This window comes from Rhinolophus sinicus, chromosome 15, assembly GCF_057876585.1.
Source record: "Rhinolophus sinicus isolate RSI-liver-muscle chromosome 15, RSI-T2T, whole genome shotgun sequence".
Lineage (NCBI taxonomy): Eukaryota > Metazoa > Chordata > Mammalia > Chiroptera > Rhinolophidae > Rhinolophus > Rhinolophus sinicus.
In genome coordinates, this window is record NC_142515.1 from 33,455,980 (window position 1) to 33,482,606 (window position 26,627).

At 39.8% G+C, this 26,627-nt stretch overlaps 1 protein-coding gene across 15 annotated transcripts in view; it reads left to right on the forward strand.

Moving 5' to 3' along the window:
- SGMS1 (sphingomyelin synthase 1) overlaps window positions 1–26,627 on the forward strand; it is a 253,582-nt gene that overhangs the window by 219,238 nt on the left and 7,717 nt on the right. For all 15 annotated transcript variants that reach the window (XM_019738682.3, XM_088791977.1, XM_074339421.2 and 12 more), the window contains one exon: window positions 12,970–13,087. In XM_019738682.3, the coding sequence (XP_019594241.2) occupies window positions 12,970–13,087 (118 nt within the window). The remainder of the gene's footprint in view (window positions 1–12,969; window positions 13,088–26,627) is intronic.

A 26,627-nucleotide genomic window follows, 5' to 3' on the forward strand; every position in this document is an offset into this window, starting at 1 on the left:
AGAACTTTTTGATTTGTAAAATTGTAAATAATGTTGTCTCCCCATTTAGAATTGGACTTGCAAGCCAGTGACTAGGAAAAATTCCTGGGAAATCTCTGCATTTGTGTCAGACTTCACTGCAAAACAGGTATCCCTTGTTTTCAGAAAGCATGATAAAGAATATGTTGAACAGACTTCGTCAGGACTTGTCGTGCATGGCTAAATCATGGCTAACACATGGCTCCTCTGTGTGATGCGCGTGGCTCAACTCCAGTAGGACATTGTAAACACCTGGCAAAGAAGCAGGCCAAGGAGCAGGATTGTAGAACTTCCAAGTCAAGGGGTTTCTCGCCATCAGAGAAATCACTGACTTAGTGTGGCGATCGTAGTACCTCAGACTCAAACTTGTCCGAAAGTAGGTTTATCATCGTTTTCTTCCAGCTTCTTCCTCCTAGGTGAGCAGTGGCATTTCCTAGAAACCTAGCTTTTTTTACACAAATGCTGAGTTCTGTCCATTCTAATTTCACATTCATTACCTCTTTCTGTTCCTACCTATTGAAGTGTAGTGGGTGCTAAAACTCCTTATCACGGAGGCCCCACTCCTCAGCATGAAGCTCAGGGTTCTTCGTTATCTGGCCTTGATCTGTCCTGCGTCATCCTTAGCTACTCCAGTCCACAGTTTCCCAGGAACACTTGAAGCTCGTACCATATCCCATTCTGTGCCTTCTGTAGGTCTCCTTCACTGCAATATTTTAAGTTCCTTAAGGAAAAAGACTAGATCCTATTCCTCATTAATCTTTATATCCCACTGCCCTGTACAGAGTCTGATACAGAGAAAGTGCTCACTTAAAATGTATTTATTCATTCATTCCATGTGTATTTACTGAGCAACCTTCTATGTGCCAGGCACTGTTGTAGACCCTGGGGGTGCTGCAGTGAGCAGAGGCCACTGATGTCTCATGGAGCTTATATTCTGGCAAGGCTAACGCAGGCAGTAAACAAGTGAATATATAATACCAGGTACTGATAAGGGAAATGAAGAAAACTAAGCATAGAAAGGGTGAGAAAGTATTGGGGATAGAAGAGAGGGGCTGGTATTTTAGACAGGGTGATTGCAAGATGCCTCAGTGAGGTGAGGTTGAGCAGACACCTGAATCAAATGAGGGTGAACACCATGCAGGTCTTTGGGGCCAGAGCAGCCCAGACAGGAAATAGAGCAATTGCAGAGTCCCCGAGGTTTATTTGAGAACAGCTGGAGGCCTGTTTGGCAAAGTGACCTGCGTGGAAAGTGGTAGCACAGGAAATCAGCAAGGTGTGGATAGTGGATCAGGTAGGGCATTGTCAGCCGTGGCTAAATAGTTTGTATTTTGTTCTAAGTCATTAGAGGAGAATGATATGAACAAACTTATATTTTAAAAGACTCACTCTGGAGTGAACAGTTGTGTAGAGTTCTAGAGACTGGTGAAACTGTCACTGAGTAGGTTCTTTGAAAATTGATCCCATGCCAAAAGGGAAGGAACTGGAGAAGGGGAACGGTGTTGGCAGATCCTGCGTAAGACCTGCTGTCACAGCTGTGTTCAGAACTGTTTCTTGGGGCTTTGTTTGTCCTGCAGGAAGGAATAGATGCAATTTTCCAGTGTGGCTTTTCTAGGATCACACTCTTGAGAGTACTGGGATGGATTTTTAGATGTTTGGTGGCACTATGTATATTATATTCAAGAACCACTTAGGAAAAGATTTATTTTGTATTGTAACCTTTGATAAATGCTCTGGCTTTGGGGGCCTTATCTGATAGGTGGGTGTCTGCCAACATAAGAAAGTTTATCTACAGCACTTAGCTCTCTTTTATGAATGCAATGTAATTTCCAAGAGTATAATTTTGTGCTGATTGGCAACTGCTGCTCTCAGATGCTAATTTGATTATTTTAGGTTTGTTTTATTCAGCAGATAGCCTCTCCACTAACATTTTTTATCTTTCGTTTTACCCCATTGTAATTCCATCAGTGTTTCTTTTCACATTAAGTTGATTGAATCAAAGTACTTATCTTTTTCCTCTTCTAACCTCCAAGGTAGTTTATAACCACAGTTATTGTCAACATTTCTTCAATTGTTTTTAGGTCTTTGATGGTTATGATTAACTAAAGTTCTTAAAAGCTCTTGGTATAAAGCATTTGATATGAAGCAGGTCTCTCCAGGTTCCTGTTCAATAGAATTTATTTTCCAAGTTCCACAAGAGCCTTTTCTTAAGGCTGTTTTATTTTATTATAAATTGAGCTTATGCTGTGGACCACAGGCTACTCTCTAATGGAGCCTCAGGGCATCTTTACATTGAGTTATTTATCAAGAATTGTTGAAGACTGTATGCTAAAGAATGCTAAAGATGCAGCAGCACCGCAAAACAAAGCTGCAAAGAGGTTATCTTCTGAGGAATTTGTTCTCATTGTAAAATCTCAGTTTTTAAAAGTATGTGTTGTCCAAACTCTATGCAAGTATAAAACACAAGAGGACAAAAATTCCCTCATGTTCTTGAAGCTATTGGGGGTTATCGATTCCATTATTTAATTGGCTGATAAGCTGTCATACTCCTCTCCAGCAATAAAGCAAGATAAGAGCTCGGGGAGAACCTCTTCCCCTCCTTTCTTCTTCTTCAACACGTACCCGCATCTGTTATGTGCTTATTCAGAGTCTGTTTCTTTTCATCCATGTTGTCAAAAATCATTATCATCCTATTCAAGTGGCAGATTCCAAACCAGCTAATATTTGAGTAACAAGAAATTTTTATATGCATCGTATCATGTGATCTAATCACTCCTCAAAATAAGTAGTGTTATTCGCTCTCAGTGAGGAGAACTAAGACTCAGAGGAGCTATTGACTTGCCCGAGGTCCCACATGGTATATTTTGGGGATCGAAGGCAGTTCAGTATAAATTCAGTTTAGGTCATGGTATGACACACACCTATTCATAATATATATAGTACATGTGTATTGTTAAATGGTCTCAAATGGTCTGGAAATACAGTTTCTTAGTAGGTATAGTGGTATCGATTCTGTGCATAGGACAGATAGAATAAAACAAGTGTTTGATAATCAGGTTTATGTGTCATATACCATCTGGGACACACGTGCATTTGCCCCAGAAGGGAACTGCCACCTCTGAGAGCTTTCATGTGTCGCTGTTCCACCATAGTGTATAGAAAATGTACTTAGCTCTGTCCTGACTGTTGTCCTATAACCCTACGTGTGACATGGGACCTCCTCACTACCGGTCTGGGAAATCCCCTGCGCCACCAACTTCCGTCATGATTTTCCCCTGAAGACCGCTGACCAGGAGTGCCCAACCTTCTTCTTTCCCTTTCTGTTTCTAGTAAGTTTTCTCCTCTCCCATTAATTCTGACCCATTGTCCATCTGAGCTGTAGAGCCTGGGTTGAAATCCTGTTTTCTTTCATTCCCTGGGGAACTTCCCTGTCCTGTTCCCATACAGTGTGACCTCCAAGGCTTTCGCAGGCCTCTGCTTCGCCTCCTTTTACCAGGGGCACTATTCTGAGCGGGGAAGAACAGTCATTGCAGGGGCTAGGTGACAGATTCAGCCCCAGGCTGTGTCCGCTTCTCTGTTGTGGCGTTAGGTAATTGGTGACCTTAGTGCTTTCAGTTTCTAAGTTTTACCAATTTAGGTTTCAAGACCTAAATACTAGCTTAGCCTTAGGAATTGAAGGGAAACTAGATTCATCCTCTATAGCTCCCTAAATTTCAGTAACCCTCGCAATCTGGCTTTTAAGTTACCATAAATATTATAAGGGGAAGAGAGAGAAAAATACATAGATGCAATACATTAGTTTTCATGAGTTAAGTTTTATTTAGGTTGGTGCAAGAGTAAGTGCGGTTTAAAAGGTTAAAAATAATTGCAAAAACTGCAATTACTTTTGCACCAACCTAATGTAACACTAAAGAAAATTAAGTAATAACATGTTAGTAGGCCGATTAGAAGACAACGGTAAACAAAAAGAAGACAAAGGTAAAAAAAGAAAAAAAAGATACCGATATCATGTTGCCAGAGGTAAATATTAATCGTATCGTAATATTTGGGTTCACATCCCTTTTAATATTTTTTTGGGTGCTCATTTATTCATAATATATACAGTACATGTGTATTGTTAAATGGTCTCTCATTTGCCTTATATTTTACAGCATGCCCAGGGATTATCTCTTTCCTTCTTCTCTTAAACAACCACCGGCCTAATTATTCGTGATCTGATGTAGAAGTCACCATATCTGTCCCCTACCGGCCTGTCAGTATGGTGACTGTGGCAGTTAAGCATTCAGTTATCCTGTAAATCTTACTAGTTTAAGATCATTCTTTCCCTCCAGCCACCTACTAACAGAATGAATTTTGTCAAGTCACTTACCTACTGTAGTAGCAGTTTCCTAACCTACAAAGTGGGAATGATGAAACAGTGTGTATCTCGGTGCTGTTGTGTGGATTGAGTGAGAGAATATGTACAAAGCACTTGGCTGAATCTTTGGCCTCCTCCTGGTTCCCAGACCTCCCATCCCCATCGTAGTAAATGGCATCTCTGTCCTCCTCTGGCTGTCAGGCCAGATGTCTTGGTTTTGTTCTTGGTATTTGCTTCCACCCCACATCTGGTCTCTCTGTTAACCCCTACTTTTCACCACCTCTGTCGCTGCCCTCGGTCTAACCACTGTCATCTCTTGCCTGGGTTGTTGAGAGGGCCTCCAGCTGGTCTCTGTGTTTCCGTTCTTGCTTCCCTTAAGTCATTGTCAGCTTGGCAGACAGAGTGTGGCGGTGTAAGAGTGAGCTCTTCTCCCACCTCATCTAGCATTAAGGCCAGAGTCCTCCTGCTGACCAAGGAGGCGCTGTCAGACCCCACACTCTGTCCTCCTGGAGCGCACGCCCTCATGCACTCCACACTCTGGCCCCTTTGGTCAGCAGGCACTCCTGCACGCTCGTCTCTAATTTGGAATCTTCCCCCACAGATGTCCTCCTGGCTAACCCCCTCATACGCAGGGATGCCTTCTCTGACCAGCTTAGCCCCAAATTGTAAACTCTCTTCCCCCAGTGACAGTCTCACTTAATTTTACTCTTTAGCACTTATTGAACATGCTCTATATTTTACTTATTTATCCTATGTGTTGTTTGTGTCCTCCACTGGACTGTAAGCACCACAAGGCAGGTTTGTGTCCGTTCTGTTCACTGCTGTATTCCTAGTGCCCAGAATAATGCCTAGAACGTAACATTTTTGTTCTGTGAATAAATGAAAATAGCAGCAGTTAGCATTTATGGAGTATTGCTCTATGCTAGTTACTGTGCCTAGAGTCCGATAAATGTTAGCCGCTGCTGGTGATGTCTATGCTTGTTATGTTTCTAGAAACCTCCTGTTAAAACTGAGAGTATGTTACTTTTCAGGGTAATCTATTAGCCCCAGAGCAAATATGAAGTGTTTAGTTCCACTAGCTGTGACTGAACAAGCAAGCCCCTAAGAATGTGACTCAAGGTGATTAACTTTTGATGAAGGGAAGGAATGAGAAAAGATCTGGGTAAACATGTACATATTTGCATTTTATATACCATATGTACATATTTGTATCATATATATACACACATATTTATACACACATGTGTTTATTACAGAGGGTGTCCAAAAAATGTATACACATTTCAAGAAAGGAAAAAACTATTGAAATTAAAATACTCAATATATGCCGATAACAAAAGATGAATACAAGTCATGTGCATACATTTTTTTGGCACCCCTGTATATGTATATATATACATATACACACATATGTACATATACTATGTTTGTTAATAGCCTAAAATACCAAGAAATATAGCTCCTTTTGTTTTGTACATATGTATGTAGTAGTTTGTGGATGATACTTGATTTTAATTCTACATAACTATCTCCAGTAGATCAGATCGAGATTGTCATTCAGATCTTACAGAGGAACATTTTTTCTTTACCTTACATTACAGTCTATCATATTTTGCCATGTACTATGCACACCTGTGTTTTTGGCCCAAACTTTCAGGGGAAAAAAATCTTTCATTTTAATTTTTTAATTCAAATTTTTATTTGTTTACATTTAGGTACTTGTTTTTTGTATTATAAAGGAATTTTAGCACTTATTTTTTAGATATGATGGTACAAGAAATTTTATGTAACAAATAATTACAAAACACAAGAACAGATACAAGGTCCAAGAAATTTTATGTACCGGTAACAAATTTACCATATTTACCTATCATAGAAGACCAAGAACTCGTAGTCCTTGCAAGTTCCAAACCTGTTATCATATTCCAGGGTATTATTTTGCATACAGATAAAATTATTGATTTCTAGAGTTACACTTTTAACTCCTAAGCATAAATAAAAGAATTAAAAACATTTATACAGATGTGGAATTAGTACCGCCCATGTATAATGCACGTTCTTATTTTTCCCTCACAAATTTTGGCAAAAAAGTATGCATTATGCACGGCAAAATGCAGTATATTTAACCCAGGAAATAATATACTTTTAACAGGTAAGTTGAGTGGAGATCATTTTATAGTGTGATGTGTTCTTTGCAAATTCTCTAAACCAGGATCATTTCCTAAACTTAATGAACTTTTGCAGTATATTTCAGATCTTTACATGGGACTTAGGAAAAAAAAAAAATCAAAGCCACTGCCTTTTCTAAACTTGACAGTTTCACTAGTGAAAAGAACAGCTACCGTAATTGAAAGTCTAGAGACCTGGGTTTTGTGTGGTGCTTTCATTGACTGAGTCTCTGGCCCCCTATACTTAGTATTTAAACTCTTTACATCTTAATTTTTCCTTCTGTAAAATGGGATAATGATATAGGTTAAACAGGAATGTGGTTAAAATAATTAACACCATAGATGTAAAATCTTTTTGAGTTGGATCTTAAAAAGGCAAAAAGACACTGCATATAGAGACACATTGTTGGGCTGGGCGTTGGTTATGTGTCATTGTCCTGATTCACAGAGTGTGTCATCCACCCTGTGTGGGAATGCAGCAATACTAAATGAGTTATAGGTCTCCTAAGAGAGCATATAGTTTCACTTCTCTATGTGTTGTACAGCATTTTTTCTTTCCCTTTCATTTGTTTTACAAACCTTTCCCTGGAGTTTTCTTTCCCGAAGTACTGAATGAAGCCTGGGCTTTCACGAATGACCATCTGGAGCCACTGAGACTCCTGTGATGGGTAGAAAGCACATATGGGGTGATGAGGAGATGTCGAGGGAAGGGAGAGATCACAGTCCCCCATGTCCAGGGTGTACAGTCCTAGTTGGATGAATGCAGCAATCAGCAAATGTTGTAAATTGAAATGTAAGTGCGCAAGGGATGCAGAGTGAAGGATCGGCGAGCATCACAGCAGGGTAATTTTGGCAGGTATATGGAAAAGTTTAAAGCGCAGACATTTGTGGAAAGAAGCAGGGAAAGATTTCTCAGAGGGAGTAAGAAGCGAAGCTCTACAGCAAAGAGCTGTATGATATTGCCAGTATCACAGGTACCATCGTAAACCTCACAGGGACTGAAAGATGACCAAGACAGCTTCGCGTAAGAGCTGCCTCTGATAGAAGGGATGAGACCTTCTGTTGTAATGGTAATGCCAATTTTACTATTAAAAATACCGTAGCATAGAAACAAAGCTGTGAAGTGATTCAGAGGAAGAAGTGACTCTGTCCAGTTGGGGATATCTGGAAGTCTCCATGCAGATGTGGATGGATAGGATTGTAGGAGACTGGATAATGGGAGAGACCAGGGAAAGAGATTTGCTGGCAAAAGCAAGAAACTCGGGGTTTAGTGGCCCCTTTTGTGGCCAGATCAGTGGGGTTCGCATCTGCAGATAAGATAGGTAAGAGAACTTGAGGACATGTAAAGGGGCGTCAGGAGGGGAAGTTGAACTTCAGTAGGCCGTGGTAAGCCATTGCACAACCCAGGGAATCCAAGGGTTAGTAGCAAGGAGTTAAAGGGAGGAAAACATGTTAGAAACTCTTTGGAGTTGGCAGTCAACAGAATGTGGGATGGGGGAAGGGGCTCTGGAGAAGTGAGAACAGAAGGATGAGATAGCGAGCCCCAGGGAACTTCTTTAGAGTAGGCGGTCTCTCAGAGACCTGAGTGACAGGCAGTGTTCTAGGAGTCCAGGCAGAGGGAGTGGCTGGCACAAAGGCCCTACCTGATGCAGGAGGGTCTTTGCATGGGGTGTTCACAGAGCCCCACAGGCATTGGACTGAAGCTGGATTCTAGACAACGACGAGAACAGCAGTAGCTGAGGTTGGAGAGAGGCAGTCTTTAAGGGCCTCGTGAGCTTGGTGAAGGATTTGGATTCTACTCAAGACACATTTGGCAACCACTGGCGAGTTTTAAAGGACATACTCTGTTTAACTGTTTAAGAAGAGATGATTCTGGCTGCTGTATGTGGAGTGGCTGTTAGGGAGACATCAGTGGAATTAGGAAAAACAGATGGAAGGTCATTGTGGAAGTTCAGGCAAGATAAAATGCTGAGACTTGGATGGCATTTCAGAATGACTGATTATACCTGGGGGCAGTGGGTGGTGAGCAAATCTAACTAGGCACAGAGTGTGCAGACAATAATGAAAAAGGTTGCATTTAGTGTTGGGTGTGTGGAAGGATTTTTTTCAGTAGTATAATAACATAGTTATTAAATTATTATCGGAATACTCATTTTGTAGAGTTCTGGGATAATATGAAATGTGGCATAAAATACAAATTCAGTGAAAATTCTGAGTTACATAGATTTTGAAATGCAACTTAAATGTGGTAGGTTGTTGGCTCATCTATAGTTACACAGCAGTGGAGTCTCAAAATAAAACTGGGATTTCTTACACAATTTGAAGCAGTTTCCTGAATTTTTTTGTCTGGTGTCATATATTTATATTTCAGCTTTAAACTCTCTGAACCACAATTTTCCCATCTGTAAAGTAAGGATCATAGCCATGCATTGCAGGTCGTTTTAAGAGCTAGGTGGCATAGAGTTTGGCATGTAGGTGATATTTGGCAAAACCATAGCTACTCCTAATAACACCCTGGGGAAGTACCTCAATAGCATTCCTCTGAATTGTAAGAAAGAGATACCCTTTTCCTCCGTTTGCTGGTGAGGAAGCTAATTTCTAAGGAAATTAGTTGAGATGGTACAGGTCGGAAACAGGCCTTTGTTAAATGTAGAGCTAGCGTCTGTATAAAGATAAGCTCTGTTTCACCTTGTTCGTGCTGCACAGACTGGAATTGCTAATCAGAGACCTGAATCGTGCCGCGACCTCAGTGACTGCTCCACAGTTGTGGGCCTCCCTGATTCCGTGTTACAGTTACGTGTGCTCTCCCACTTGTTGACTGTCTCTTAGTTTGGAATTGTGGCTTAGTTCCACTCCCATGTATCAGGGCCTGTTTATTTCTAAAAGCCAATAGCTTCCACAAAGAGCTTGCAGGCCAGTTCTGAGCACTGAATAAATTACATATATGTTCTGGCTGTGGATTAGTTAAAAGAGGTAACAAAAGAACTGTCCAGTACTTTATTAGGTTGGTGCAACAGTAATTGCGGTTTAAAAGGTTAAAAAAAAAAAAAAAATTGCAGAAACCGCGATTACTTTCGCACCAACCTAATAATAATACTTCCCAGTATATTCATTTCTTTCACCATTTTTTCTTTAGAATTTTAGACCATCGTAGCACATGCCAAAAACACTGTAGTGCTGCTACTTTTAAATAGTAGTATTTAATCAGGTTTTGAGTACTTTTTCCTTTTTAAATAGGGATATTTGAAAAATAAAAATGTAAGATGTATAATACATAAAAATAAAGCTACCTGTGCTGGATATGACATGCTATTCTACCAATAATAATTATTTATCAAACATTAACATTTTCATTTATATTTCCTTTTAATCAAATTCAACAAGTATGTTTTTCTTTTCTCTCAAGAAAAAGTAGTAACGAACCTATTACTCAAATACTTGGGAGAAGGAGAACCAAGAACCAAATACAAGCGTCTGTGAAGTGATAGTCATTACAAAGTGTGAGCAGATGGCAACAGGCATCTTTCTAACATGAAAGGAGAGATGTAGCTCATATGAATATGAGGGGAATGCCATTGTGCTTTGGGGAATTACAACCTGCATTTTGTTCTTGGCATTCGTTTAATTTCCAGTAGTATCTCATTAACATTTCTTCTGTGACTTTTTTTGTGGCATTATTACATTTTTAACCACTTTAAATCTTTTTTTAAACACATTTTGAACTTTTAAACCTTTAAGTTAAGAATTCTAATGTGTGAAATTCTTTAAGGAAATTCGTATCTTCATTGCATACAGTTCTTTGAAACACTTTCATATCCTGCCCTTTAAAGTCTATGGTAGGAGATCCTTGTTTAACATTATACATTGAAGATATTCTAGGCTTAATTTCAAAAAGATTAAGTAAATGCCAAAGATCAGAGGCTTCTTATAAACAACCTTCCAACTTATCACCTCGTTAACACTGGGTAAAGTCTTTTGACTTTTTCATTTCAAGGCAAATAGTAAATATGACAGAATCTTCTTTTTTTTTTTTTTTTTAATTTTTATTGGGGAATATTGGGGAACAGTGTGTTTTTCCAGGGCCCATCAGCTCCAAGTCGTTTTGTTCTTCAGTCTAGTTGTGGAGGGCGCAGCTCAGCTGCAAGTCCAGTCGCCAATTTCAATCTTTAGTTGCAGGGGGCGCAGCCCACCATCCCATGCGGGAATTGAACTGGCAACCTGTTGTTGAGAGCTTGCGCTCTAACCAACTGAGCCATCTGGCCACCCCTCCTGCAGCTCAGCGGCAGCTCATTGTCTTCAGTCTAGTTGGGGAGGATGTAACTCACTGGCCCATGTGGGAATTGAACTGGCAACCCTGTTGTTAAGAGCTCGCGCTCTAACCAACTGAGCCATCAGGCCGCTCCATGACTGAATCTTTAGTGTTTGTTATTTTAAAAATATTTTTGTGAAGAGATTAGTCTTTTCTCATCCTTTATCATTTTTTCACATAACCTCATTCTCAGATGTTTCTGAATTCCTTTTACAGCTATTCATATGTGACTCAAATTTGAGATATGGAAATATTATTGGCATGTGTGTACATGTATCTTTTGTGTACCATGAGACAATCATGTGCAGTGTTTTTAAGATGGTATTCTTGACCAAAATTGAGTGATGGCAGTCATTTTCTTTCTCCATACAAGTTAACACATGTAGATTTAGCAGGTTTCTGTCTTAGATGTTTCTAGTGTAGTTCAAGTGAAATTGCGGGGAATTTCTATTTGTTTGAGCAGAATGGCTAGAGAGGACATTTCCTTTTGATGAAAGATGACCATTACATCTTACAATATAAAATTCAGTTTTGTATTTCAAGTATTCTTGTTAAGACATTTATGGCCTAGTATTATTCTCTAGTATTGTCCTTCTTTATATTGTTTGATTATATCGTGCTTTCATCATACTTGAAATTAGAGACATACACCTTTAGAAGACAGCTTTATGCTGAATAAAGTCTCATCCTGGGAGGTGACACACACAGTTTCACTAAGATGGTAAACAATTATGGCTCAGTTTCTGAAATCTGGGTAAGGAGACAAAAGAACCCAGACTCTCCCCATACAACCTAAGTGACTTAACTTACGTGAACTGTGCAGTTATGTGTGAAATGCTTATATAGTTGCATGGGTTATTTTTAAAGTTAATTTTTAATCTCCCAAGTGACATTACTTCATTCCTGTTATTTAAACAAAAAAATACAAAAGATACAAATTCTCCTTCAGTTACCACACTTCAGTAGGAAGATCTACCCTGCTTAAAAGTAGAACCACACTATACAATCATAGAGTGATCACATATTCCATGTTCTCAGAGGAAAGCCAGTCCATTGTTTCTGATTTTTCTTTTCTTTTTTCTTTTTTTGGTCATTTAACTCAAGGTGCCCCACGCCAAGGAAAAGTTTGAACTCCCCAAGTTGAGAAAGAGGAGACCCCGGGGACTGTAATTCTGGCCTGTGGTGGGCAGAGCAAGATAGAAGTAGAGAAGGAAGGAGCGTTACTGTCCAAGCATACACTTAAGTTTGTACAGCTGAATCTAATTGAATTAAACCTGTGTGGAATTTGTGATTAGCAGACATTATCAAACTCAATATACATGTTCATATGTATATATCAAGTAATTTCATTAGAACCACTCAACAATTTGAAGTGGAAAAGATTTCTAATTCTTGGTTATTTTGTTATCCACCATATAAACTATATATTTGATGGCTATCATTGTGCGCATATGGCAGGGATTTTTCATACATTTGTAATGTTATTATACCTGGTTTACAGATTAGGAGACTGAGACACAGAGGTGTCAATAGCGTATCCCAAGGCCACATAGTAAGCAGAGAGGGAGATGGGGGTGGGATGCTGTCATTTCAAACAGGCTCTTTTCTTGGCATCAGGCTTCCTCAGAGATCGTCTGAGAGAATCAGTTTCTCAGATGTACAAGTAAAATTGTTTAATGTTGTCGGCTCATTAAATGTCGGAAAAGTTTGAATTCTCATTTTAATGTCATTCTAACTTTCTAAACATCTTCCCTTTTATAACAGAAAAGACACTTAATATTGAACCACAGATACTGAGTGGGCTCTGACCAATCAGATTGGGCCCCACTTGTACGTCAGTTAAATGTCAACTCAGGCTTAAGGCCTCACGAAGCCTAATGAGTAGCAATATAGTGTTTTAAACTTTTCTGGCCAGTTAATATTTTAAAAAAGAGAAAAATACCCACTGCATCATTCTCAAAGTTCGCACCTTAATCTGCTGTTAGCTATAGTTATTCGGATTTTAAGCTCTCAAGTAGTTTTTTTGGTTTGTTTGTTTTTTTGGGTCATTGAAAACTTAAAATAAATAAACCTGCAGAATTTCATGACTGAGTGTCTGCCCTGTTTTTCCCTTTTTCTAGGTCTATTATTAGCAGAAGATTTTTCTGCATAGTTGGCACGCTGTACCTGTATCGATGTATTACAATGTATGTAACTACACTCCCAGTACCTGGTATGCATTTCAACTGCTCTCCGAAGGTAAACCATTCCTCACTGTCATTTCCCTTTTTTGTTTGTTTCTCATCTTGCCCAGAGGTCCTTTGACAGAGGCCAAAGGTGAAAATTTCTTTAGAATATAGTCAAGTCCCTCCACCCTCATCTGGGAATGTTACAAAGCAATATGGCTAGGTAGCCCCACCCTTCTCAGAATTTCCGGACCCTGCCAGTACTTCTCAGCTGGGGAAATATGTGGTCTAGTTAGTGTGCTGGAAGCAGTTAAGCCTTGTGGGTGTAGCTCTTTGGTTTCCTGCCAAAGTTTTAAAATATCGTTCACTCCCTTGACACAGATCCAAAAGCTTTTGTATGGTTTTTCACTCTCTTAGATGGAAAGTTTGGTTTCAAATGGTATTTTTTCCTTCTTTCTATTAATCCCTACAGCAGAAATCTGTAACAGCAGCGCAAGAGACACTATTCCTTACATTCTCCACCCACCCAAATAATATCACTGCTCTCCAGAGCTGCATTTTGCCGTATTTATGGATCTTCTCTAGTAGCATAGAAGCCTTTCTTTAAAATAAACTTCATTCCTCTCTTATTGTTTCTACCTGTACCTTGGAATAATTTCAACTAAGGGAGAGCATTGGAAATGTATGAAATAGTTAGCAGAAGATTTAATTTTAGAAATATTAACCTGCATTAATGCAATAAGAAGTAAAAGAGACAAGTTCCTTTGATTCAGTTGGGAGAAAATACTACAGTGTGTTTGCAATCATTTCTTTGCACTGCTCTTGTGCTGGTGAAACACCCTTTCAACTTCATCCCTTTGTACTTTTGTTCCTTCCAGAAGAGAGATTCTCCCTGCCACAACCTTGGAAGAGGGCTGAAAAAGTGACTTTGGGTTTTTAAAGCGATGTCTTTATCATTTGAAATTTTGGATTCCTTTACATGGGTTTTCTTACTGTGGTCTGCCCTTCTTCCTTGACTTACGTATGTGTTCAGAGAGGTAGCTAGTTTCTTACTTCACTCTTCCCATTTTTGCTGCAGACTGTTCCTTAACTCTGGAGAAGCCATCATCAATAAGGAATGTTCCCCATGTTCCACCATCTGCATCAGCAGTCCTCTCTGCACCTTCCCTCTTGCTCTTTCTTCTGCCCTTCCAAAGAAGCCAGCCTCACATCTTCTTTACCCTCCATAAAATCTCTCAAGCACTTGCCTGCAGCCCCTGGGTCATAGGAAATACCTTGTTATTGAGAATCCAAAGATATAGACTTGCTGGGAGGCTGGCTTGTTAAGAAATATGCCCTTAGTAGTAGGATGACTGTTTAGGATATTTGCCTAAGTTTAGTTCAACTCCTTTAAAAAGTATGTCTGTGCAGAAATTCCCCTTGGTGGGAAATTTCTCCACCAAGGAACATGTCACACCCATTTAGATAGATGTGTGATCTGGTCAGGTACACGTTGAAAACAGATCCAACGTCAAAGGGACATGCTGTATAGCCTTGCTCCCTACGCTAGCTCTAGCTTTGCTTCTTCTTAGGACCTCTGTAGCTCCACCCGGTTGCAGGCAAGCCCAAGCTTGGTTAGCACGGGCAGGTACAGTCAGCTTGAGCCATCAGCGTATCTAACCAAGAGCCACTGACAAAATAGCTTGTGGGTTTTCTTGGTAAAGGCAGGGGTAATGGCAAGAACTGTGCCAAAAACGAAACCCAAACCCAAACATTTGTCACTCATTTATTGTATTTCCAGAAATCCCAAATTGGGCCATCATTCTGTGACGGTCTCTTGGAAATTAGAATCTTTCAAATAAAGTATATAAGAGAGGGTAAAATGTTACCATAGCTTAGCAAAAATTATCAGTTAAAACTCATGAAGTCTAATTACTTCTTTTGTAGAACAGGGCTCTTGGAAGAAAGGATTCAGAAAACATTTTTTTTTTTTAATTCTGAAAATGTTCAGATATATCCCAAAGTAAAGAAACTAGTGTAAGGAACCTCCACATACCCAACACTCAGATTCAGTAATTATCAGGATTTGCTGCATTTACTTCATCTGCTCTTTTTCGTTTTGAAGCAATTTTTTTTAAAAACATCTAAGACAATGTCATTTTATTGCTACATACTTTAGAGTGCATCTAAAATTTTTGGATATCTTATTGTATAACTTTAATGCTATTGGTACGTTCAACACAATTAACAGTAATTCTTTGGTATCACAGTTATCAGTTGGTGGACTATCTGAATTGCCTGAAAAATGCCTTTTTTTAAAGTTGATTTGTATAAATTAGGATACAAAGTCTTTATATTACATACAGTTGTTCTAAGTCTCTAATTCTAGACCAGTCCTCTCTCCCTCCCTCCCTCCCTCCTTCCTTCTCTTCTTCCCCTCCCCCCACACCCCATCTGCAATTTGTAGAAACCAGATCAGTTGTTCTGTAGAGTATACCACATTCTGAATTTATCTGTTTGTTTCTTTTTAGTGTCAATTAACTGTTTCCTCTCCCCTTCATATTTCCTCTAAATAGAAAGTTGTCTCTGGAGACTTGATTTGATTTAATTTTAGCTTGCTTGGCAAGAACACTTCACAGGTAAAACAGAATGATTTCTGAAGCTAGGCAGCAGAATTAGAAAAAGGCCTGCAGACTGCCACCCTTTGGAATAGCAGATCAAGCTTAAGAAATTCAATGGTCAGTCAAGGGCTGGAATGCTGCATTGATGAACAGTGTCAGAAAGGAGAGAAAGGTAACACCAGAGAGAGATCCCGGAGACCTGCTTTATCTACCCTAGAGTCATACCCGGGGCCATGTTTCAAAATTGAAAGGAACCTTTCTAAAAGTCATCCAGTCCATGTTCTATTTGATGTCTCTCAATAGCCTCACCACCAAGTCTTGATAAACATCTCTCTGAACCATTGCACAGAGAGGGAATGTGTTGCCTTGGAAAAATGCAAAGCTACCCAGTAGTGGAAAGAACGCTGAGGTCAGAGTTAGGATGATCTTGCACTGCTACTTACTAACTGGGTGGCAGTTGCACTTAACATCTCAGAGCTTCAGTTCCTTTGTTGGCAAAACAGGGCTAATGACACTTTTTGTATCTTTCTTAAGGAGTTGTGAGAATGAACGAAGGCAATACACAGGGCTTCTGTCAATGTAAAATGCTCACAGAAATAAGAAGAGAACTTGGTGTCGTCATCACGCTTCAACCCCTAGACTCTTATTCGTCCAGCATTCGTAAAATGCTGTAGGAAGGGCCCCAAGTTAAGCCACTGGCCCTAGGGATGGAAAGGGAGAGACAGATTTGAACAAAGCTTAAGTGGCTGAATCAATACAACTTGGTATTCACTATGATGTAGGGAATGAGGATAGAAAGGAAGGATTTCAAAGGCAACTGGGTTTTACCACTGCAATCGTTATAAGGGAAGGAGGAAAAGGGAGTTAATGACTTAAGATTAAACAACTAGAGATTGAGGTACTTGTGAGAGATCTAAATGGTGGTGTCCAGGACATGTCTAAAGTCGAGGGGAAAAAATCCGAGCTAGAAATTAAATATTTGTGATTCATCATATTCTAGATGGTGTTCAAGCTGTAGGTATGGATGAAAAGGCCAAAGATAGTACATAGTGGTGCAGTGTTTCTAGAATTGGATATTCCCTGATAAGAGGCACCATTTAAGGCCTGTCACTTGGTGGACAGATGCCCATACAGTTATCAGTCATCATTAAATTACAGGGAAAGAGAGTTGAGCTTTAGAATATGACTTCCTGTTTAACATAATCATGTGAATTTAATCTTGGTTCTGCCATCAGATTAAACCCCATAATTAGTACACTTTAGTTGTCCCTTAATGCCAGTACTCAAAATGCATGGAAAACTGTTCCAACATGTTTGCAGCAGTAATTATGAAAATTGTTCCTATTGTTCATTCATTTAATGGTGGTGTACTCTTCACTTCGCAAAATGTAATAGCTTGAGAAATAATTGTTCTGTGAAATGATTACACGAGGAAGAGAACTGCGCCTCCCTGTCCCCCCATCAAATGCTTCTACAACAAAGATAAGGCCCTGAGAAACATGGAAGGGCAAGGAGGTGTGTTCAGTTCCTAGATTAGAAATCTGGGAAGCACGTGTCCTATATCCCAGTGTACGGGTGTGCTGGGCTTACACTAGAGGCGGCCAAATTTTTGATATTTTGATTAGCCCATGTTAAGCTCATCACAGCTTTTCGCCAAGGAGCATGTATACAAACCCAGAAATAACCGCTTATCATCTTGTTCCAACTGTTTAGGATTCTGTTAAAAAACTAAAAAGCAAAAAAGGGCAGAAGCACTTGAGAATTATTTGGTCTTCTAAGCTTTCTCTAAGAAGTTTTTTTCTGTTTTAGCAAACGCCAAAAGGTAAAACAAAACAAAATACTACCCTAAGCCCCAGAGTCACAGGCAGCCTAATGCTCACGGAAGGGAAGGAAAATAACTCATGCTGTTTTCAACTCTCATTTTAATAATCATGGGAGTTAATCTGGTGACTAAGCATTCAAGTGAGATGTATGTTGTGTTCTGTTTTATGGTCTTAGTGATGAACTTGATTTGAAAACTTAAAAAGAGAGAGTTCTGTTACAGCCAGGATACTTAGCTGGCTAATTCATTAATCTGACATGGTGTTTTCAGTGAAACAATTCTCTTAAACTTGAAAAACATGTTTGTTCCCCCCCCCCCCCCAACACATTTGAACATAGCCCACTGTTGCACAAGGGTTACGTTTGGGTGGCATCTGAGGTTAATTTAATTGTTCAGTGGAACAATAAAATACAAATGTAATAACAGAAAGGCCTGCCTATTCTCTTCTGCCACTGTCAGTCCTTCTGCATTACAGAAATTAGAAAGATCAAAGCACCTCCTTACGAGCTTCACTGCTAAGCCTCTTGTGACGGTCATCAGCCTAAAAGTCTCTTTTTCTGTCATAAGTTTAGTCTTAGGCAAAAGATTCACTGCTCTTTAGGATTTGATAACCTTTTTGAGTTCCTCCTTACATTCTCAGCTAGTAGCTTGAGTGTTCCAAGCTGCCCTCCATGCTGACAAATTGTGATATTCTGATTAGCTCCTGCTAACCTTATCAGTATTTCAGAATATGGCTTGTATTCTTTTATCAAAATAGCTTCGTGTCATCCTGTTGAATTGTATAGAATTTAAATTGTCGATGCTTGATTTTACCTAATTTTCTGCTTGCCTGCCAGTTCCTTATTGTCAGTATAATTTCTCTTGTTGTTCATTCTCATTTGTTCATTCTCTGCATGTAATTTTCAGGGACCTTCCCCATCCGAAGTCTCTTCTTGACTTTCCCATCTTAGTCTCCACTGTTCTCTTCCTTTTTCGGGGATAAAAAAATAGACATGAACTAAATAATTTCTTTCTCTCTCTTAAAAAATATTATTTTTCTATTTTAAAGAAACTCCACATTCCTTATAGATTCATTGAAAAAAACACAAAAGGAGAGAAATTTTTATAATCACTCATGGCCCTATCTACTATTAATGTTTAATATATTTATTAGATATTTATGCATCATTTTCTTACGTACTTTCTGATTATGATTTCTGAATAATTATTCCTGTTTTCTTATAGTTAACATTTGACATATGCATTTTTACATGATTTTATAAACCCTAAACTTTCTAAACGCTTTTCTTATTTAAGGGAAATCGCCAGGGAGACTCACACTCGCAGATTATGAGGCAGGGAGTTTGTAGATGTGACTTCCTTTTGATAAACAAGCAAGTTGCTTATTTCCTAAGCAAACATTTCTAAAGAACCCATCCTGTTCAGGGTGAAATTTGAGGATACACAAATATATAAGACAAGCGCCCCTCCTCTTACAAGACTGATGTGTAACCTGGCAGAGTACTCTCTGACTTGTGTGGTCCTCCCTGTAATAGGCCTGTGGAGCTCAGTTGCCATGGAAGCACAGAGAAGGAGGCATACTCCCCTGGGAGTCCTGGCTGCACTGCGGAGGGGCTGTCTGAGCCAAGTCTCAGCAGGATGAGTAGGAGTTTGCCAAGTGGAATTGAAGGAGGAAGAGCTTGCCAGGTGGAGAAAACAGAACGGGTGTGTGACAGGGAGTCTGAGGGAGCAGGTAAAGTTAGATCTGCCTGGGCATACGATCCTACGGGTCGAGTGGCCAGACGTAAAGCCGGAGAGACAGGTTGTGGGTCGATTTTAAGGGGTTTTGTCATCCTTCTAAGGAGCGTGGCCCTGGGAAGCCAGGAAGGGTTTTAGCAGGGAGTCTCATATGATGGCATCGAAGATCTCTTAGAAGATCTCTCGCCAGTGATACAGAGAGTAAGGGAGGGAGAGAAGGAGGAAGACAGAGTGGGGTAAATTCTGTGCACCTGTTTTGGGCCAGGCATGTGTTGTTTTTGTTTCAGCCTCACAACAGTGAGTGGGAGGAGGTTGCTTAACCTGCCTCTTATCTAAGAGGCACTCATGGTACTAAGTGGCAGAGGCAAGAAACTTGGCCATGTCTGTGTTCCTGGTACTTCACTGGAAGGAGAAAGATGAGGCTACCTTTGCCTGACTCAGAGGGAGGCCTAGACCTGGGCAGAGGGGGTCGTGTTTCGGAGCCATTGGGAAGGTGGCAAAGATGTTCTACATGGCAACAGCCATCTAGTGTGAAGAGGTCACCAGAGTCAGACAGCACTCACTGAGGAAATGCAGAGCCTCAGAGTCAAATGGCGTGTGCCTCTCCATGAAGCGTTATCCTTTGTGTCAGAGCACAGGCAAGTGGACAGCAGGGCTTTCACCCTCAGGAGGGGTTCCAGAGCTGCCCAGACACTACAGGCTAGCGCGTTCCATTCAGAAACCATATTTTCCTACTTCAGAGGCTCCCACTGGCCATGTTTGAGACAATTTGAGCATTACAATGAAATAGTGACAGTAATTGATTATATGACATTCATAAAAAACATTTTGAACATTGTATTGGGGAGAAAAAAATGTCAACTAATAGATGTAGAAGAAATGTTAGAAATAGAAAAATCATCATTTTGCAACCACTATAGTAATGATTCAAGCAAGAATCATCAGTGGATGCTAAAGGATTAGGTGATAGGTTGGGCGCCATAATGTTTACATAATTTCAAAAAAAATCACAAGTTGATTATTAATGACAAAGGGGCAAAAGGATATATTTAGTGGAGTAACCTGGCAGACACTTCCATGGCCAAGGGATCAAACCAGTAGTGGGACAGATGAGATCAGATGCTTTTGGATGTGATGCACAGAGAAGGACATAACATTTCTGTAACATTCCTGGCAATTACATTTGACGTGAGTTTAAACATAAGGAAACAATCAGATGCAACCAAATTGAGGGACAGTCTATAAAGAAACTAGCCTGGAGTCTTCAAAAATGTCAATGTCATTAAAAAAAAAAAAAAGACTAAGAAACTGTAGTAGACTAAAAAAAATTAAGAGTATGACAAGTAACTTCAATATGTATTCTCTGGTTGGATCCTAGGTTGGGGGAAGAAAGCTCTAAAGGACGTTGCTGAGACTGTCTATTAACTGTGATAGTATTGTATCATTGTTAAATTTCATGTATGAGATTATAAAGGGAAATGTCCTTGTTTTTACATTTAGGGGTGAAGTGTCATGATGTATTCAACTTCTTCTCAAATGTTCAAGGAAAAAAGTGAGAGAGAGAAAAGGGAAGTAAATGTGGCAAAATGTTGGTGATTGATAAGTCTGAGTGAAGTGTCTGTGGTGTTCACTATACTCTTCTTTAGATTTAGAAATTTTCAAAACAAAAATCTGAGAGAAATTTTTTTTTTTTGGCAATTTTCACTGCATGTCCAGGTAGACTAAAGGATCTCTCAACACTTAACAGCAATTGTAATTTTGTTAAAGGCAAAACTTGCCTGACTGAATTACTGGATTTATTTAATGTGACAGATAAGAATATGGGTGAATGGAAATCTAATAGCTGAGCTTTATTTACGATTATATGAAGCCTTTGATAAGTCTCCTTACTAGAGGCCATGAAAAAATTAAGAGAAAAGGGAAGCTGGTTGGGGATTAGTGTTTGATTGCTGATAATTACTTAGAGACCACCCCCCCACCCCCATCCAGAATGGCTGCTTAGGATAGGACTTGATGGATACATTTGACAATGGGGAGGTGTAGGGGGCCAAATATGTCAGAGCTTAGTGGAGGGAAAAGTCTTTTTAAAAGTTGTATATGTATGAGTTCTGAGAGGTTGTGCATAGTGAAATCTCTCTACTTCAGATCAGTTGAGGGGGATATAATATTTGTGTGTGAAACGGAATCTTTCGAGAAGTGAGGTGGTTACCATCTGGAGGAAGAATTCAGAAAAGTCTCATCACAGATGAGCATCTGTGAGGGCTGCGTATCGAAGCAGAACCATCCAAATTTCACTTGTTGGCTGCTAGGCTTTGAGTTCTTACTTACGGAACGCACCCCGCCTCCACCCCACCCCCCAAAAAAAATATTGACCTCACTTGGTAATTATAATGCTGCCTTAGATTTGTATAGCCCTTTATAAATTTAGCTATCACTTTTACAAACATTATTTTGCATTTGGTTGCTGAGAGTGGAAGGTGAGGAAGTGTTGCTCTTGCCGTGTTACAGATGACAGAACTGAAGCGAGAGGGGGTAACATGGCTTGTCCAGAGCCACCTAGGTGGTTAACCCAAAACTGGGTTTGGGGCTGGTATTTATGCTCATTGTTGTTCCTGTGAAAGTAACGTGGGTACCTTGGAACATCCCTCCATCACAACACAGTCCATAAGCAGGGAAAGCTACAATCAAACTGAAAGCACCTTGTTTAAGAAGGCAGAAAATGGGCAATTTGTTTATGAAATAGTTCCATGAAAATAACTTTCATAGAGATGGGGAAGTTTGACTTAAATGGAGAAAATGCAAGAAAAATAGATCTTTAGTGAATAATAAATAAATATTGTTTTTGCAATTCAACTGTGTTTAAATGACATGTAACATGGATTACATTTCATGAGAGCAACAACGTAAAGTGAACCTGGAAACATTGTCCAGCCCTTGGCATTGGGGGAGGTGTCTGCAGTAATAACAAGCTCTTTTCAGGGACCCAGGGCAAGGTTGTTGAAATGAGAGGTAAGACATTTGGATCTGATCCCAACTGAGTCACTGTGTGAAACAGAAAAATAGCCTGTTTATTTGCTCATCTGTAAAATGGTCATCATAACATCTGCTCTAACCACATGACAGGCTTGTTGGGGATACAATGAGGTAATTGATGGGAGAACTGTTAAAAAGTTGGAATTTCTATACAAACAAAAGGTAAATGGCCTATTATGTACAGCCACCCTAACACTTCCTTTGTTTTTCACTGCCCGATCAAGTAACAGTAAGAAGGTATGAGAAATTACAAGGGGTCATTTTGAGCCTCTCACTTCTCACTGCTACTGTGATACTAAAGCATTCATCAACCTTATAAGCACATTCCCTTCTCCATGGGGGCTTCAAGGTCATGCTAAAGGACATTTTCTTAAATCATAGAAGTTCTTAAGTATCCATCATTGGTTGGGAGGGCTACATGCCAGTTGAAATTCAGGAAGTGAATATTTTTGCTGTTTTGGCCTTAGTCATTTGGAGAGTTGAAGTTGACGGGGAAACCACAGCGTGTAGCGTGTGTTTCTCAGTTGCAGGCTTCTGGGAGATAGATTGACAGGGGTCCCACTGATCCCTGATACTTGATTCCCATCGCAGGTGTGATCTGTGGTCTGGGTGTTTAAGAACAGCTGTCTTGGCGTGCCATGGACGATAGTGAATTTTCTGTTTTGGGTGAAGATTGTTCTTCACGAACAAGACAAAAAATTAGTTGCCCTGGTGGCAGTAGGTAGATTCATTGTACAATGGAAGGGAGGAAGGGAGAGATGAGGGAGGAAGGAAGTACTTTGAGAGACACCTGGCTGTTCATTGTTGTTGGAATAGGGCACGATAGCATGCCATTACCTCTGTAAGGTGCCCACTTAGGCTGCTCAAGGAAAAGTTACTTTGTTATGTATCCAGTTTCTGGTTGATGCGAGCTTGTGGGGGCTGGCAGTGCACAGGTAGCATATAGTTTTACAGGCAGTACATCCATGGAATTAGAGAACTTGGGTCCCATTCCCAGCTCCAACACTGAACAGCGAGGGGACCCGGGAAGCCTTGCTGATCCTTCAGTGCTTCTGTCGGATAGAGCATTGGTGAGGTGCAAGGATTCTGTTAAATAGCATTCCTACTCTTCAGCACTCAGCTACCGCCCTACATCAAAGTTATGCCAAAGGCATTGATTTATGCGGCATTATTTGATGAGTTTTGTTTCCAGCTTCTCCTCGCCTGCCATTTGGGGGTGAAACACAGAATGTCCCCACTCTTCAAATGCAGTTAAGAGAAAAGGCAGTGCACTAGGCTGTCTGCAAACTGAGTGATGGTACACAGACTATCATCAGCGCATTATGTTATTCAGCGTTGAAAAAGTACTTGGGGAAGCTTGTTTTTTTACATCCAAAGGCTCACGGGCTCAAGCTGTACTGGAATGGTCTGTCTCATTAAGAAAGTTCTCCTGCCACCTTCTGCTCTCAGTTTCTCTCTGTGCCTTGTTACTGCATAAGTGATTCAGTCAGTTTACTTAATTTCTTAGCCATTTATTAGAAGTTGAAGAAAATTACTTTGTTTTTACTGAAAACTGAATTTTCTGTGACAATAGGAGAGCATAATTCACATACGTACTAGTGCAGCTGTGAGACGTACTTGTCACAGCTTTGTAGTGTCCAGGGAGAAAGTGTTTATATGACTGCCCCCCCCCCAAAAAAAAAAAAAACAAACCTCTCTCCTTTCAAGAATGGACATTGAAAAGTATACTGATATGGAGGTTACAGTTCCAGTTATAATGGAGTCAGCACTCCATCCTGTCTCCCGCTGAATGCAACCAAAAACCACTGGGCAGAACGTATGGAGCACTCTTTGAAGACTGAAAAATGGTAACAGGCAGATTGGGGAAGGAAGCGAAACTGAGAAGTATGAAAGGTCTAGCCATAAGTTTCCTGTTTTTTTTTCTTCTTTTTTCGCTTCCCATATTTCCTGCCTGCACTGCAAAGCTACCTAAATGCCAGAACTTACGCACTCCAACAGAATCCCTGTTTTTCTAGCTCACGGAGGAGGAATGGAAGTCCCCTTGGCACAAAGACTGGGAGAAGCCAATTTCCATGCAAACCCTGTTAACATGTAGCGTATACATTCTAGACTTTTTCTATGCATATTTTTAAAAACATAGTTATAATTATACCAAACATCTGTTGTGGTTTTTTCCCTCTTAATAGAAGACAATTATTTATGATACTAAGTTACTATGCAATCATTGTAAACTTATTTTTTAATAATTTAGTCAGCAGTTACAGCCTAATTGAGTGCATTTGTATCACTACAACGTGCATTTGAGTCACTTCAGATTCTGGTTCAGTACCAGAGAGTATTTACAGCAAACTCCTGGTCTTGCCAGTGCATCCCTGGCCCAGGCTTTGAATAGCAAGGAACAACTCCCATTTAGATTGTTTCCAGCTCGTTGCTTTTATAAATAATGTTGCAGTGGGATATTTATACATAAAGCTTTTCCTTATATTTGGGGTCATTTCTTTGAGGTAGACTCCTAGAAGCAATGTAACTGAGTCAGAGGTCATGCCTATTTCAATTGCTGGTGATTATTTTTGCAGAGGGTTCTGTCAGTTGTAATAAACATATCAGTCCCCGAGTTGTAGATGACGAAATTGAGGCGCAGAGTGTTCTGGCTGCCTAGGGTCACAGCTGCTTGGTGGAAGAGCCATGATTTTAGCCCTGCCTGTTTGCTGCAGAGGCCGCTACCACCTCCTCCTCCTGCACTGCTGGCTGGGGCACTCACCATGTCTTCTCCTCTCAGGTGAACCGGTGTGGGGACATCAGTGACATTGTGCCTACCCTCTCATTGTCTATCTTTCTTTAGCTCTGCTAGTTTGATATGGGGTGGGGGGAATGAGCTCCTGTTAATGTTAATTTTCATTTTTATTTGCTTGACACATTCTCTGTTTCCAGTTGGTCATATTCTTTGTCCTTTTGATTTTGTTTCCTAAAATGGCCTTATTTACTTGAATTATATGTGCTGTGAACACAATAAAGATGTTAACTTGTTTCTGCTCCGATCGTTTTGTAATTTGTCTTTTAATTTATTTGCTTTTTAAAACATAAGTATTATTATTTATTATTATTATTTTTTATTTTTTTTATTTTATTTTTTTTTTAAATGTGGCTGTAACCATCCATCTTTTTTTTCCTGTTCTCCACTAAGCTTAAAGAGAGTTCCCCTTTGCAGGGGTTTGACAAACGTGGAAAGATCTTTTTAAAAGAAAGCTTAGGTGTTTTAAGGGCACTTGTAAAAAATGTAGCATTAATTTTCGGCTGGTTTTCCTCAATGCCATGTTTACCTCATAATTTCTCCCTCCACCCCTACACACACAGTTTCCCCACAGACATTTTCCTGCTAAAATGGGAGGGCAAATTATGGGGTGATGGTGCCTAAGCATATGATTTATAGTTTTCAAAACACAGAATTTTAGAACAGTTTGAAATGTAAAATGAAGAGCTACTTACGCTTTTTGCCATAATTTTCTTCTATGCATTAGCCATTGTTATGACAGAACTAGACCAAACTTTCTATTTGAAACTTAGAAAAGATTTAATTATGTTTATACATGTATGCAATTTAAAAATTGAAATGGTTCTGTAGGACTTGTTATGAAAAACAATAGTTCCCTAACCCTGATCCTACTCCAGCCCACTTTTCTATGCTTTGAACTCTTTTAACCGAATCTTGTGTTTACCTTCATATCTTGAACTGTTTTTACTGTGTGTGTGTGTGCACGTGTGCGTGCTACCCTCAGGTCTCTAAGTGACATGCAGTATTGTTTCTTTACCATTTCTAATATAATCTGTTTCTACTATTGACTTCTTGGTGTGGACGACCAAGATTTAGAGTCCTCATGCCTGCCGCCCGCTGCGACCACCATCCCATCATACGCATTAACTTTTCTTGTTCTGTCTTCCCAGTATAGTTTTCTGTCCTTGATTTAACTCAGTATTCAGTGCTTACATTATTACAGTTTTGTAAATGCCATTCCCAGCCAAGTCATGTCGTTTCCTATAATTACTTTTCTGCACAATGTTTTGTTTCCTATAGAATTAGTAATTGCCTTGCCTTTTGCGATATCAGTTTTCTGTATACTTATTCATCCCCATTTTATGCTTCTCCTTTTGATACATTCAGAGGCATCAAGTGTTCTATCAGTCTCATCTTGAAGATGACTCTCGAGAGTTCTCACTTGCCCATTTGGGAGGCTCACTTTTTAGGTCAAGTGCACAGTTTTATTTGCTTTCCTCTTATTGGCCTGCTAGCAAATCCCATTTCTTCTTTTTTATTCTCTGTTTACACCTTTTCTTTGTAGAGCGTGTCCTTTGTAATTACCTGAAAATGAGTTCACAGGAGGTAAATATTTTGAAAACTTGTATATGTGAAAATGGGTTTAGTT